Raw genomic sequence first — 15348 nt, forward strand, 5'->3', positions numbered from 1 at the left:
GACTCCAGAAACCAACAGGCCAAAGATAAACCACGTTCCCATCGTCAGTAAACCAACCATGTACGAAGAATGAAATAGACAAAAAAACGCAATTAACCCATTTCTCCACATATGGATCAGACCCAAACGATAAAAGATCCCTTCATCATCTTGGTCGTATATGTACCATGCTCCTTTTGGTATGTCAAGCATAAAAAATGAAAATCGTCAAGTCAAACCTTTTCTCACAACGCCTCATTGGGGAAACGAACTCATGTTGAAATGAATGGATGCTGAGAACATGAAGGATATTTTTTTAACCCCAAACAGGAGCTTGAACGCCGAGGCCGTTCTTGGATCCCCACACTCCGCTGCCGTTACCCCAGCCAACTGGGGCACCGGTAGCAGAAGCAGGAGGGATGCCAGCCGACGAGACCGAGTGATCGTTGACAGCATCACCGGCTGTGAAGCTGAAGCCCAGCGGGGAGGGCAGCGGTGTGGTGGAACGCTTGGTCAAGCCAGGGTTGGGGACGGAGCTGGTCGTGGGGATCGGCCGCGAACCGATGGGACCCACCGAGCCAATGGGACCGGCGGTGGGCTTGGAGGTGGCTGTACGCGACGGTGAGTCGGCTCCACCGGGGGACGAAGTGGATGTGACTGGCTGGTCTGCGGGATTACCAAAAACGGGGTTGATGCCGGAGCTGGGGGACGAGGTGCTATTCGCGCGGGTTGGGGACTGCAGTGCGGACGCAGCGGTGGGAGTGTGCACAACTCCATCGGTGCTGGCTGGGCCCGGGGTATGGGCGTGGGACAGACCGAAGGGATCCACACCGCGGGGGGAAGGGCCTCTCACGCCGGTGGCCGAGGAAGGAGTTCCGGTACCGCCCTGGCTGTCAGGTCGCGAAGCGTCATCAGCGTAACCGCCCGCAGAAAAGAAGGCGGGACTATCATTGCCGTACAGGGCTCGGTGCTGGCGAGCAAGCAGATCTCGACGGCTTTCTTCACTCATCGCGGCGGGACTCAGAGAACGTTCGGGTTTGTTGTTGCCAGACATTTCGGAAAGCAGGCCTTTGGAAGACAGAATAAGAATTAAAACCATGTTCAAGAAGAGAGAGAGAGAGAGAGAGAGAGAGAGAGAGAGAGAGAGAGAGAAAAACAGAGAACCAGCCAAAAATGCAAGAGGTGATGTCGAGTCACACAATGTATTATACAAAGCAGCCGAATACACAAGATGCACGGGAAAATCGCGGGGAATATCAAAAAAAAAAAAAAAAGAACGGAGTGAAAACAATGGTCATGATGAAGAAAATGCGCTACCACGTACTTCGGTTGTACTGCTGCTCCTGGTGGTAATTGCGGAGTTCCCTTTCACGCTGTGCCGCCATCCGACGCTTCGCCTGCATCATCTGCTCTACTTCATTGGGACGACCTTGGAATCGTTGAGGCGTGTAGAAGCCTTGGGTGTTGGGGTGGGGGCGGGCGCCATCGAACTCGCTGATAGAGTGGTGACGCGAAGCCATGGCGCTGGCAATGCGAGTATCTGTGAAGTTTAGAATATGTGCCAGGTTAGGTATATCGACTGGGACAGAAGAGGCATACCGTAGTCGGCATAAGGGCGACCCATCATGAGGGGCATGGAGTCCCTCCGCGGAGCAGTCCACAGCTTGCCGCTCTTGACGAGGTTGTCAACCGCCCGATCGACCTCTGTGTGAAGAGGACATGTTAGCCGATATGTCCGAGAATACCTCCAGTATAGCCGATAACCAAGCCAGCATCACGACGTATGTCTTTCGAGACCAAAGAAACATTTCACATCATCGGATTTTCAGACCGAAACCATTTACCGAGGATCTGTGTAGGAGAGAATCGGGGCGAGCTTATGCATACCATCGAACTGGGACGAAAAGGCTGGGGTATCCTCGCGCTGGGAGATCGAGCTGGATCCTAACAAGCGAAACGAGTTTGAGTGTCTGACCGTATATAATTCGACCATGATACCGGACCTACCTGACCGAGAGGGAGGAACCGGCTGTTCCCAAGAAACCTGGCGCGCGGCGGGAGCCTGCCAACCCTGAGGCTCGTAGTACGACATGGCGATCGTTCACGGAGGATGTAAGAGGAGGAGGAACGAGGATTTAATGTAAGAATAAAAGATTCGGGGCGGCGAAGGGAAATCCTGAGAGGAAAGAAAAATAAATACAGCGTCAGTCAGCGTGGCCAGCGTGGAACGGAATCGGAGGTGATAAGCAGCGATAACCGAAAGGAGAAATGGACACGACAGAAGAGTAATGATATTCAAAAAGACATGATAAATGGTGAAGAGAAGAAAGTGGGAGGTGAGAGGCGATGGCGACGAGCGATGACGATTTATGGGGGGAAAATATGCCGAATTGTGCGCACCGCAGCAGTCATGAGCTCTTCTCTCATATAGAATTCCCTGCTAAGAGGCATCTGCACTGCAACCACCGTCATAATGGCCAAGGGTATCATGTCATTGGCGCCAGACGCACGGCCGTCGAGATGACCGGGATTGCCGGAGATGCAGATATAAGGTAGAAAAGAAAGTGAAGACCTACCAAAGAGCGACGCCTATCTACCACGAGTCAACGAGGCAGACTATGAACCGATTGGAAGAGGATTGACCGGACAACAGTCAATCCAAGATTCCAAAAAGAAGAGGGGGAGGGAAAGGGAGAAGGTGGAGGAGAGGAGAAAAGGAAGCAGAGCAGCAACCTTGGAGGAGGAGAAGAGAAGAAAAAGAAAATTAAGAGGGGGAAAGAAAGTCGTAATAATAATAATCAAAAGATACAGTAATACGAATTGAATCCCCAGTAATTAATGATACACCGGGAAATGAATCAATTCTGTGAGCGAAGAAGAGGGTAAAAAAAAAAAAAAGACACACAACAGAGTGGAGCGAGAAAAAAGTGGGAGACACAAAAAGACACAGGGAAACACTCGGAATCGGGCTACCGTGCGCTACGGATTCTTCCGTGGCAGTAGGAGATATGGATGTGTTACTATCGATTGATCTCTTTACTCTGTAGGAGATAGTAAAGATATTCTAGTCTAGTCTAGTCAGTCAATTGTTACATTCAAATCGAGAACCCGATACCATGGATGCAATGTTTATATGTCTCCGGACAACACTCTATTTGTACTCCCCTTTTGGTACGAAGACTAGGCGTAGACTCAATCTGTCACTGATAACAATGACCAGTATGATGCCAGTGTCATATTGATATTTACGAGCCTTTTATGAGGGCTGCCATAATATATCCCTCGGTGCTCAGGAGGTGGGGTCGGCGATATAACAAATTTAAAGATACAATGGTAAGAATACCACTGACAGGACAAGCACCTAGATAGACCGATTAAGGTCCTCACTGGATGATACCATTGCTGCACTCCATCCGGATCCCTGTCCAAACAGGAACAAGTTCTGTCCTGTACAGACCACGTGCAGAAGTGGATGCCCTAGGCATGTGCGTATACCGATAGAAGTACTCTATAGACATAGAGATACTCCGTACAGTCGACATAGTCAGGCATAGAAAAGTGATAGAAGCAGTATGGAACAAGATATGCTTCTTATAGATATTTACCCCGGACAATGAATCCCTCGAATACGAGTATCCCCGATCTTTATCGTTGTTCTTTATATTGACCGGACTCTCAGTATATATGGCCCTGTATAAGAGCTGAAATAAATCTCGATCTCTCTATTTCGTACTGCGACGTAACTCCTATTCTGTTTGATGTTTCCTCTCTGCCCTCGCACTGTTCTTTCCTTACTGAATCTGGTTCCTGGACAGGTCAGCATTCATTCCCTGTATCCGAATCATTCAGGTTTCGGCTTCTTTTATTTTTCCTGATCTTTTCCTTGGACTGTATAGCTTGCTTAACATCTCTAGATACTTTTCCTGTGTCTCAATTCTCATTTAAAATTAATTAATGGCTGACCACTGATCGTGCAGACTAGCATTAAATAAACGCGAACGTGGGCAACGGCGGATCGACCGCAGAGCGCATCCCCCGAACTCCAATCACCCTTTTCCTCTCCTCTTCTTCACCTCTTCGCCTTTCGCGGTGTTCTGTTACTGCTTCTTCCTACGACATTCCAGACCATATTTTCAGCCGAATTCCTTTTTTCCCACCCTCCCTATTATCTCTCCGTACCAAATACCTTTCTTCCTCCCCCCAGCGGGCGGCGAAATCTCCATCTGCTGCTTTGGTTTCTCCGACGCAACTCCCCTACTGCTGCTGCACCGACTTACTATAATCGACGACTTCCTTATTTCCTCCCCTCCGTCTTCTCTCCCTCCCATTCTGACCTCTCTTGAACTCTTCTCGGTGTTTTGATATTTTCCTTTCATTTCTAATCCCTGTATATCCTCTATCGACTCCGATTTTATTGTTCTCTCGCCACCAGTCCTCCCATATTCTGTCTCTTCCATCGGATCCTGCTTTGTGGGTGGTTCTGTTCGGCACACCAAACGTCTCCATATCCGATCACAAACGCGCTCTCTAGAGATCTCTTTCTACCTATTCTCCTCCCTCTCTCACTATTTCGCCTCTTTTTACCCCTCATTTTCGACGTTTCTTATTTTGGGAGACCAGCGTTGTGAAAACGACGTTGGATCTGGTTTCGCTATATGCTGGCAGACAACAACATCCATGGAAACGCCAATTCTCCTGCCCTTCCTGGTGACCACTCACCAATAGCCTCCGCAAAACCTTCCTCTTCCTCCCCCATGGCGCCCTCGGACGCTGCTCACACGGCATCAGAGGCTCCTGTTCGCCCGCCATTGACTTCGCATCAGTCCAATTCCCTTCCCTCCACGCCCTACCAACATGCGCGCAACCTCTCCTTCCATTCCCGATCGCCCTCTCCTCGTCATGGCAATACCTCTCCCCGTTCGACACACTCCGAAACTACCCACCTCCTCCCTTCGTTACGAAAACCCTTCGCCGGTTGCAAATATGAAACCGCCATGGCGTTCTTCCGGAGACGCATGCCCTATACCATCGGGACTGATCTCTTGCCGGAGGAAAAGGAAGGTCTTAAGGAGAAGCTCGAACCCGAAGAGGAGCAGCGACTCACCAACGACATAATGGAGGTTTACGATCGGTTACTTCCCTCTGCAGAGAGCGACGACCGACGCCGCCAACTCGTTCGCAAACTCGAAAAACTCTTCAATGATCAGTGGCCGGGCCACAACATCAAAGTTAACGTCTTTGGTTCGTCGGGGAATAAACTCTGTTCTAGTGACTCGGACGGTGCGTTTTTGCTCGGGAAACAATATTTTACGGTGAAGGAAGAAGCTGACATGGACTAGTGGATATATGTATAACTACGACTTATAAAGAACTGGAGCACGTGTGTTTATTAGCGGAGGTCCTTGCACGGCGTGAGTCCCTTTCTGGTAAATCTTCTTTGGTCCTATTCTGACAACACGCCTCTTTCAACAGATGGTATGGAACGAGTCGTGTGTATATCCCACGCCAAGGTACCAATCGTAAAGATTTGGGATCCTGAACTCCGGCTGGCATGTGACATGAATGTCAATAACACATTAGCCCTCGAAAACACCCGCATGGTCCGGACCTATGTCGAGATAGACGAGCGTGTGCGGCCGCTGGCGATGATCATTAAGTACTGGACAAAACGGAGGATACTAAATGATGCTGGTAATTCCACAACCTTTGTTATGATTTTCTTTCCGCGGAGGTTTTGACTGACCTATCTAGGTTTGGGTGGCACATTAAGTTCTTATACATGGATCTGTTTGATCGTCAATTTTCTTCAAACTAGAGATCCGCCAATCCTCCCCAGTCTTCAGGCACGTCCCCACAAGAAACGCACAACTGCAGATGGTTTAATGTGTTCCTTTGACGACGATCTCAATGCGCTGGCGGATTTTGGCAAGAAGAATAGACAATCCCTGGGCGAGTTGCTATTTCAGTTCTTCCGTTACTATGCTCACGACCTTAACTACGAAAAGTACGTCATTTCGGTGCGGGAAGGCAAACTGGTTTCCAAAGAGGCCAAGGGCTGGCATCTACTCCAAAATAACCGCCTTTGCGTCGAAGAACCGTTTAACACGTCGAGAAATCTGGGCAACACGGCCGATGACACGTCCTTCCGCGGTGTCCACATTGAATTGCGTCGTGCGTTCAAGTTCATAGCCGAGGGAAACCTGACCGACAGCTGCGAACAGTACGAGTACCCCCCAGAAGAGGAGCGGACATGGGAACGACCACCGCCACAACCTCGACCCGTTCTCTCAGCGCCGCCAAATTCTTCTCGCGGTGGCCGGGGTGGTGGCCGTGGGGGTCGAAATACAAATCAATACGGCCGCGGAGGTCACACGGGACGTCGAACATCGAATACTCCGAACAAGGCCAATAATTTCCGCAACAATAACGGCATGAGCGCGTCGGAGCTCTCGCTGCAAGCGCAGCATGCCCAGTATCTGTTGCACGACCATCTGTACCAACAAATCCAGATTCTGCAAGCCCAGGAGCAAGAGCTGCGGCTCCAGCTTCAGAGTCAGGCACTCGTTACCGGTCGTTCTCCTCCCGTCCTCATTCGTCAACCCTTTATCCAGTTCCCGCTTCCCCAGCAACAACAGCAAAATCAGCAACAACCACAGTCATCACAATCCCCGACACAACAACAGCAACAACCGGCGCAGCAGCAAGAGTCATCATCGCCACCGACATCATCTTCCGGTGACGAAAATTCTCGCTCGAGGTCAAGTACGATCAACAACCAAAACGGTGCGTCTGTTCGTCCGCAATATGGCTACTACAATCCAGCCTATTATCCGGTGGCTGTTGCTGGGGTGCCAGCCACCACCACCACCAGCCCTCCATCGCCATCGACCGCCGCAGCAATGTCTGAACTCCGTCGCAATCCTCGACGGTCTTCAGTGGTGAACGGGTCACCGGGCGCATCGCTGCGCGCACAATCGCAGCCTGCACGCTCGATGAACAATACAACGTTACCGAGCTTTGCGCCACTATATGCCGTATCGCAACCCATGGATGGCTCGCAGATGTCGAAGCCGCGTCAAGGCTCAGGTGGCTCACAGGAAGGTTCTTCATCCCAAGGAGAAGAAGAAAACCATGCGTTCACATCCAGCAGCCTGCCTAGTGGTGTCCGGTCAACATACATGGACGAAACTCGGCCGACCGAGTATATGGGCTACTACCTCGCCACTTCGCCGCAGTTGCAGGCCTATCAACACGGCATGTTATCTTCCTTACCGGCAGCTCCCGTCGGGCTTGCACTACAAAACGGTGGCTTCATTCCGATTGTGAATCCACAGGAGTACATGGCCGCGATGTCAGCATCCCAGGATGCCTTCGCGGGCTCATCTGACACGCAGTCAACATCGACCAACAAGACAGCAACACCGCAGCCGCCGCCATCGCAAAGGTCGACACCTCGAGCTGCGACGTCCGCTGATCGTGGGCCACTGATTGTGGATGGGTCCGTGCCTCCCAGCGAACCTCGTCCTGTGTATCCGATTGAACACATAGACCCGTACGCTTCATCGAGTCAGTATACCTCGAATTCGGACGACCCTAACATCGACACTCCGGCTAGTTCCTCAGATACATTTTCTCAGGATTACCAGGACAACAGCTCTGTCGATATCGACCACACCCCATCCTGGTATTCGCGGCCAGCTGACGCGCAAAAGCCTGCCCAATCCGGCGAGTCTCTGGTGAATGGTCATAGCAGCGGGAAACCGGGATTGCTTTCGACCAGACTGCAAAACCTTCACCATTCGAATACGGAGAAGGTGACGGAGACTCCGTCAAAATCGGGAAAGGCGGCGCATGCTCATCACCCGGCTGCCACCAAGGACACGTCCAATCACCGCCAACCTGCTTCGACGGAGAAAGGACAGTCAGGGTCTGTTTCTGCAATGACGGGAACCGAGTCAACATCAACATCCCATCACAAACGTCGACCAAACGGCGTCGATGCGTCTGAAAAGGTCAACGGAGTTAACCACAAGTCGAAACCTAAGGGTCGGCATGATGTATCCCATCACCACTCGTCCGCGGACAAAGAACGGTATCATGACCATCATGGATCACGCAAGATGAATGGGGTGCATGCGACTCATGACTCGAATCACAGCAATGGTGGCTGGCAGACCAGCAGCAAAAAGAAGAAGCAGAAAAACGCCAGGTCAAACACGGCCAGCGCCCATCACCACGGCGGAGAACCACTCCCGGCTGACGAATCGATGCGGAAAGGTGGTTGAAGCGACAGATACCATCCTTCGGTTTAATACTTCTTTCTTTTACGATTCCATTTTCCCATATGTCTTTTTTGGGACTGTTGCATCGCGGGAAAACGGAAGAAAATCACTAAAATTTCGAATAGAGTACAAATGTTTCAAATATTTCGATATCCAGTTTGCAGACCGTTGCGGTCCGGTTGAGATTTGGGGAAACCAACCTACGTTCTGGTATGTCTTTTACTATCATGGCTGTGCCATGCATGCGAACAGAGTGAACAGAGTACATGATTGTTTTTTTTTTTTCGAGGTTGTTTTGCTCTTTTTCTTTTCTTTTTGGCGCATTTGTTGTGTTTTGTTTTGTTTTTTCATCAATGGAACATGAGAAAGCCTGGTCGCATCAATGGCATTTTTTTGTATAGTACGGCCCTGAATTGATCAATACGAATAAAGAGATTTAAATGTGAGCATCTGGTTCATAGTAGACTCTCAAATTGAGCTTGTTGGATATTACAGTTTCAGTGATCTGATAACAGACTTAGCCGAGGCACCTTATCGACTGATCTCCGACGTCAATCAATCCCTGACTTTCTATCCTTCTGTTCAATTGTATATAGCACACCAATACCGGGAGTCTGCCAAGATTGGTCTATTTTTATAAACAAGAATGTCCCTCATAACCCCAGATTCCTTCCTGCGCCTCCCCGCAAACACCAATGGCGACAAGGCGCCGATAACCATATTCTTCATAACCGGCAACCCAGGCCTGATCGGCTACTACCATACTTTTCTCTCTTTGCTATCTGACATATTGATATCGGATAGTGGGACTTCGTTCCAGATTCATGGGCACAGCCTTGCGGGATTTGAATTGGGTTCTGATGCTGAGAGGAATCAGAAGCGGGGAGAGAAAGAAGCACACTATTATAACCTTGAACAACAGATCTCCTATGTCCAGGAGAAATTAGACGGTTTCGTCACTAACAACTATAAGAAGAATACACAAGATAACGGAGGAGAGGTGCCCAAGGTGATACTCATCGGCCACTCTGTTGGTACTTATATCGCCATGGAAGTCCTACGACGATACCGCGAAAGACAGCGCCAGCATACAACTACAGCTACAGCCACAACTACCCCAGATAACACCAAAGGTGTAAAATTTGATATTATTGGTGGTGTGATGCTCTTTCCTACCGTCGTTGATATCGCGAAGTCGCCTGCTGGACAGCGATTAAGCGTTCGTCTCCCGCTCACCTCTTATATCAATCAGAGTGGACGTTGGCTAATGCAGTTGATGATGTACAGAAGCTACTGAATGTCATCCCCGGTCTCGCTATTATAGCGAGTGTGCTTGCTAGGATGCTGTCGAGTTTACTACCTGGTGGTGTTCTGCGATTGATTATCGCCGCGTTTATGGGATTATCGTCTTCGCTGGAGTCGCCGGATAGAGTTGTTGTTGATACGACGTGTGGGTTTTTGGGGAGTAGACAGGGTGTTAGGCAGGCTTTGTACGTCCCCATTTTTCACATTCTACCTAATGCGCTCTGTTTATCTGGATACTAACGGGTGATAGGCATCTCGGCGCCGACGAAATGCAAACAATCACATCCGACAAATGGTCCGATGATATATGGGGTATGTCGGATGTTGAGGAACCGCTTGCGAAGTTGTTTTTCTATTTTGGGAGGAATGATCATTGGGTTGCGGAGAGGACGAGGGATGAGATTATTGCTGTGCGGGGGAAGAATGGGGATGGGGATGGGAATGGGCCTACGATGGTGGTTTGTGAGGATGGGTTGCCGCATGCTTTTTGTTTGAGTGAGTTTTCTTTACACTTCTTTTGGTGGGTGAGAGAGTGGGGTTGACTAACTGTTTAGGTCATAACGAGATTATGGCGAGGAAGACGGGGGATATGATTCGGGCGATTGTGGAGGGTCAAGTGCGGTAAGACTGTTGTTATAATATGGGTATCTCGACAGTGTATTATGTTCGACTCTAAGTATATGCCTGACCACCCTGATGCGCCAATCCTGCTCTTCGGAAAAGATCTCCCAACACGTCCTGCTGCTGCGGCTGCGGCGGAGGCATTCCCATCGGCGGTGCCTGCTGCGGCGGCTGCTGTGGCCATTCCACACCAAACTGATGCGCTCTAACCGTCCAGCCATCATCCTGCGCCCTTTGCTGTCCAAAGAGATCCTTCAACGACACTTGTCTCCCCATCGGAATGCTCGACTGCACCTCCTCGAGCGGCGCGGCCGTCGTCGTCGCCGCTTCAGCGGCCATATGTAGTCCATTCTGCTGGGAAGCTTCGAGACGCTCACGGGCAATCCGGAGACTATGTCCAGCATGCACAGCACATTCACGAATCATCTGAGCATTGATAGTACGGGTCTGCGCAGTTGAGTTGGGCGGTGGTTCGGAGTAAATCCAAAGACCGTAGATGCGCACATCGCCATTCCCGCCAGCCGGTTTGACCCCATTACCATTCCTCCCATTCGCATCAACCGCCTCCTCATCACTCTTCAAAATCACATATTCCTCCGTAATCTCCACGTTCTCCCCATCCGTCAACGGGATATCAAAATTGTTCAACCCCCGCCGATTCAACACAAACGCACTGTACCGCTCCTCTCCCAGCGCGCCCTGCGTCAGGTTACACACGAACAACGTCCCTTCGACTCCACTCTTCTCCCACTGCCTTGATGCCGGGTTGAAGATGTAGACGACAGCGTAGGGGGCTAGGGAGATGATGGAGTTCATGTGTGGGTTGTGGCGGCGGAGGACGGCGAGGTTGAGTTCTTCGTTTGAGCGGAGGGGTGGCCGAGGGATGGATTCTTGGTCTTGGTCTTGGTCTGTGTATTGGTCAGTTTGTTGTTGAGAGGGTTGGGCGTCGGAGAGGTAGTTGGCGTAGTTGTCGGATTCGTAGTCGGAGGGTTGGTAGTGGGTGTTGTTGCTGCTGTTGTTGTGACGGGGGTTGTTGTTGTTTGGGCGACGGGCTTTGCGGAATGTCATGATTGGGTCTTTCTATATTGAGAGGGATGTAGATAGAGGAAGTGTTGACAGGAAATGGTGGATGAGAGGTTGTCGTGGTGAAGTCGATGATGTGGTGAAGGTACGATGAATGCAGAAGGCCCCGCAAGAAGAACTTCAGCCGCTTCCCAATCAACCTCGACGATCGATTTGAACCTACGACCAACCTCCTTGTCCTCTCTCCACTCTATGCCGAAAAGCATATACCTCCCTCTCTTGCCATACCTGAAATACTCAATTATTCGCCTGCTCTGCTACTGCAATTGCTTCCGCTCGCCTCTCGCCTTCTGTCGTCATCCCTCCCGTCAGCCCTCTGCCACCGTCAACCGCACCCTCACCACCATACAACAACAACGACACTCATAAGGGATTCGTCCAGTCTGAGCATCTCAAAATGCAGGTATAATTGTGCTCTGTGCGACCGGCCCCATCCTGGTGTCGTGGTGTCGTGCGAGTGTTTCGGTTGAGCGAGACGTGCTCATTATATACTCCGCATCAAGATACACAACCATACTTAATGAGGCCATGCGCATAAACTATACACGATAGTCCGACGAGAGAATACGAATAAACCACACGTTCAACATGAGTCCCAGCGCGGAGCAACAGTCCGCCCCCGGAGGATACACCTCGGACAGCGACAACAGTGCGGTCTCTCCCGGCGGCGGCCCTCTCGATCCCTTCTCGCTTTCGCAGGGCATCAGAGCACGCAGGTCAGAATACACCCGGCAAGAAACGATCCGGATTAAAGTCGCTACATGGAACGTCGCCGGTATACACGGTACGGAGGAGGATATCGGGAAATGGTTCGTGAACAGCAAGGGAATTAGCGAGGGTCTTTCGGGTGTACACATCTCGGAAACCGGGAAGCCTGAGGCATGGAACGAGAGAAAGAGCAGTGATGCTGGTACAGGACGGAGAAGGTCGTCTATGGATGCTTCCGACAGGCAATGGAGACGCGGATCCGCTGTTCCATCGGCAGACTTTGAATCTGATGACGTTGGACTCTATGCTCTTGGGTTGCAGGAGATTGTCGATATTTCGTCTGCGACGGAGGCTTTGAGACCGTTTACTGATCCAGCACCGGCGAATCGGTGGAAGACGGCGGTTCAGAAGGCTCTGCCGCCTGGGTACCAGCTCGTCGCTGAGACGCAGTTGCTTGGTCTGCTGCTACTTATCTATGCCGCGCCCCGGGTTATCAATAATATATCTGGCGTTAGTACTTCCAGTGTAGGTACTGGGTTGTTAGGATACATGGGCAACAAAGGTGCCGTATCGACGCGCTTGGTGCTTGGCGAGACTACATCTATGGTATTTGTGAACTCGCACTTGGCAGCTGGTTCGGATAAGGGTAGCTTGGAGCGGCGGAATTGGGATGCCGCTCAAATCATCAGCCGCACGAAGTACTCACCTATCGATCTTGAAAAGGGTCCTCCTGACTATATCGGGAAAGAGGACTTTGCATTCTGGTTTGGTGATCTTAACTATCGACTCGGGGATATCCCAGGAGGCGATGTGCGCCAGGTCCTGTCTCGACACACGGAGAACGAATACGATAATCGACACCAGTCGACACGCACACTCGATGACCGTCCTTCATCTCCGCGCAACATTGTCGAGGAGGGAGAAATGGATCCGCCCCTAAGCAGCGCGAGCAAAGGCCATCCGGCGCTGTCGGACAAAGAGATTGACCCGCATGCTGACCCGGCTTCTCTTCAGACCACTATCGCATCTCTTCTTCCTCATGACCAGCTTCGTATACAGCAACAGAACGGGAAGGCTTTCCACGAGGGATGGCGGGAAGGCGATATCACCTTCCTGCCGACTTATAAATATGACGTGGGTAGCGTGGCTAGGTTCGACTCGAGTGAGAAACACAGAGGTCCCAGTTGGTGTGATCGGATTTTGTTCCGGACACGCGAGGACAAGCAAAGACATGAGCGCCTCAACCGCGAACTCGCAGAATCTCGAAAGAAAGACGAAGAGATGAAGGCTCGGGGCCTGGATAAGGCTGCGGCTGATGATAACGTCCTGTTCGACTACGATCCAGAAGTCGACGGCGCGGATAGTGTCGAGGAGAATGAACCATCCCAGGATAAATCTGATGATGGTACGTCGTCGGAGTATCAGCTTGAACGGGATGGCCCTATCCGACTTGAATACTACGTGTCGCATCAGGGTATTCTCTCTTCTGACCATAAGCCATTGGATGCCGGATTCACATTGACTTTTGAATCTGTGATTCCGGAATTGAAAGCCAAGGTACACCAAGAAGTCGTGCGGGAGCTGGACAAGGCCGAGAACGAAGCCCGTCCAGGCCTGACTGTTGTGGTAGATAAATATGAAGAAGACGTCCGGAATGCCGAGAAAAAAGAAGACCCCAACTCGTTGGATTTCGGTGGCATAACGGTTGACGTGCCACTTACCCGTTCGTTGACTGTTGCCAACACCAGCGGCGTACCGGCTACATTCACGTTTGACAGGCCAAATCCAGAAGAGAGGCAGTTCAATTGGCTTGACTATCGCATTAGCCTCCGAGCCGAGCCTGAACACGATGGCAAGAAGCCCAAGACACCTGAACGGGAGAAGACGTTAGTCCCAGGCGAGGTTGCTAACATCGAGGTCACGGCGCACGTGCAGGATCTCGAAACGATTCGTCTGCTGAACCATGGGCTCGTCAGACTTGAGGAAATTATGGTCCTCCGTGTGGCCAATGGACCGGACCATTTTATCTGTGTCTCTGCACAATGGCTACCTACGTGTTTTGGTCGTAGCGTGGTCGATCTCACACGCATGCCTGAAGCAGGCGCACGCAGCTTGGTAGCTCCGCAACCGCCAGAGCAGGCAAAGGACAAGGGCGTCCGCCTCTCTGCCCCCCGCGAACTTTTCCGATTAACAGAGGCGATCTCTGAACTCTCCGAACGCGCCGTTGCGGAATGGGGAATGACACGAGATGATTCCGAAGACAGCACTCCGCCGTGGAAGGCAGAACCATACGGACCAGGATGGCCATTCAACCCAGAAACATGGACCCTGAAAGGCCGCGACGAGCGCGCACCACTACTAGCTCGTGTCCGGGAATCGCTAGACACCAACGGCTCCCTGACCTCCATCTTCGAACCCGAAATATCCTCTCTCGAGCGCCTCGAAATCCTCAGCGAAACCCTAATGGTCTTCCTCCGCTCCCTAAATGACGGCATAATCACGGTAGACGTCTGGCAAAACATGAACTCGCAAATCATCGCAAGAGAAAAATCAAAACAAACACCCCTCTCCTGGGAAGAAACACAAGCCTGGGTCCTCGAGAACCTATCCTACTCCCCCGCCCACAGCGTCTCCTTCACCTTCGTCACCTTCATGCTCGCGCGTATCGCCAACGAAGTCGCGCCCGCTCTCTCTATGCCCCCACCCCGCCCATCCTCCCACCACCAACACTCCAAGAAATCCTCCGAAGACAAAAAACGCCAACAATCACCGCGCAAAACAGAAGGCCAGCAGTCCCAGAATGCTGCACCGACCCCAACCCCCGCCTCTTCAGCAGCGTTTATCTCAGCGGGATCTTTCCGCCGCCAGTCGCGCTCGTTCACTACATCCTCGTCTTCATCGTCGTCGACTGATAGCGGTAAAGCTGCTACGAGCGCTAATGGGAACATAGCAACGCATAGACAGGCCGTCGAAACCGCGTTCGCGAGTATGTTTGCGAATCTGCTGATTTCGAGTGATGTGCCTGTTCCGTCGAAGGAGAAGGAGAGGAGGGCTCTGGATGAGCGGAAGAGGAGTGTTGTCGAGCCGTTTTTGAAGATTATTGGGGTTGATAATGAGGGGCCTTCGGGGGGTGGTTCATAACTTTCCTCTGTTTTAGAGTGTTGTTTTATATTTTATAGAGATGAAATGGGATAGATGGATGGAAGTGATTTATATGTATATCGTCTATCTGTGTCTTTTTGTCCTGTTTGAGAGTTTGTATCTGTTGTTTGGGTTATAGAGTTATGATAGATGAGAGGGCATACGTTTATGCGAATATGATTGACGTTCGATTGTTAGGTTGCATTAGTCTGCTATAACTATATATCCC

General features: G+C 51.1%; 5 protein-coding genes across 5 annotated transcripts; 3 read left to right on the forward strand and 2 right to left on the reverse strand.

Moving 5' to 3' along the window:
* Positions 1-295: 295 nt before the first annotated feature.
* ACHE_21340A (uncharacterized protein) lies at positions 296-2071 on the reverse strand (the record flags this gene model as incomplete). Its single annotated transcript, XM_043275413.1, has 5 exons — positions 296-1047; positions 1304-1519; positions 1579-1683; positions 1867-1923; positions 1987-2071. The coding sequence occupies 5 exons, from the start codon at positions 2069-2071 to the stop codon at positions 296-298; spliced, it is 1215 nt and encodes a 404-aa protein (XP_043134404.1).
* Positions 2072-4634: 2563 nt separating this feature from the next.
* On the forward strand, positions 4635-8264 carry ACHE_21341S (PAP/25A associated domain family; the record flags this gene model as incomplete). The annotated part of the gene is made up of 4 exons (XM_043275414.1): positions 4635-5259; positions 5319-5390; positions 5452-5670; positions 5731-8264. 4 exons carry the CDS (start codon positions 4635-4637, stop codon positions 8262-8264), a joined length of 3450 nt encoding a protein of 1149 aa, XP_043134405.1.
* Positions 8265-8907: 643 nt separating this feature from the next.
* ACHE_21342S (bifunctional triacylglycerol lipase/ester hydrolase) lies at positions 8908-10191 on the forward strand (the record flags this gene model as incomplete). The annotated part of the gene is made up of 4 exons (XM_043275415.1): positions 8908-9480; positions 9549-9751; positions 9817-10061; positions 10121-10191. 4 exons carry the CDS (start codon positions 8908-8910, stop codon positions 10189-10191), a joined length of 1092 nt encoding a protein of 363 aa, XP_043134406.1.
* Positions 10192-10238: 47 nt separating this feature from the next.
* On the reverse strand, positions 10239-11255 carry ACHE_21343A (Dcp1 family protein; the record flags this gene model as incomplete). Its single annotated transcript, XM_043275416.1, has 1 exon — positions 10239-11255. The coding sequence occupies one exon, from the start codon at positions 11253-11255 to the stop codon at positions 10239-10241; it is 1017 nt and encodes a 338-aa protein (XP_043134407.1).
* Positions 11256-11858: 603 nt separating this feature from the next.
* ACHE_21344S (phosphatase family protein) lies at positions 11859-15119 on the forward strand (the record flags this gene model as incomplete). Its single annotated transcript, XM_043275417.1, has 1 exon — positions 11859-15119. The coding sequence occupies one exon, from the start codon at positions 11859-11861 to the stop codon at positions 15117-15119; it is 3261 nt and encodes a 1086-aa protein (XP_043134408.1).
* Positions 15120-15348: the final 229 nt, after the last annotated feature.

This window comes from Aspergillus chevalieri, chromosome 2, assembly GCF_016861735.1.
Source record: "Aspergillus chevalieri M1 DNA, chromosome 2, nearly complete sequence".
Taxonomy (NCBI): Eukaryota; Fungi; Ascomycota; class Eurotiomycetes; order Eurotiales; family Aspergillaceae; genus Aspergillus; species Aspergillus chevalieri.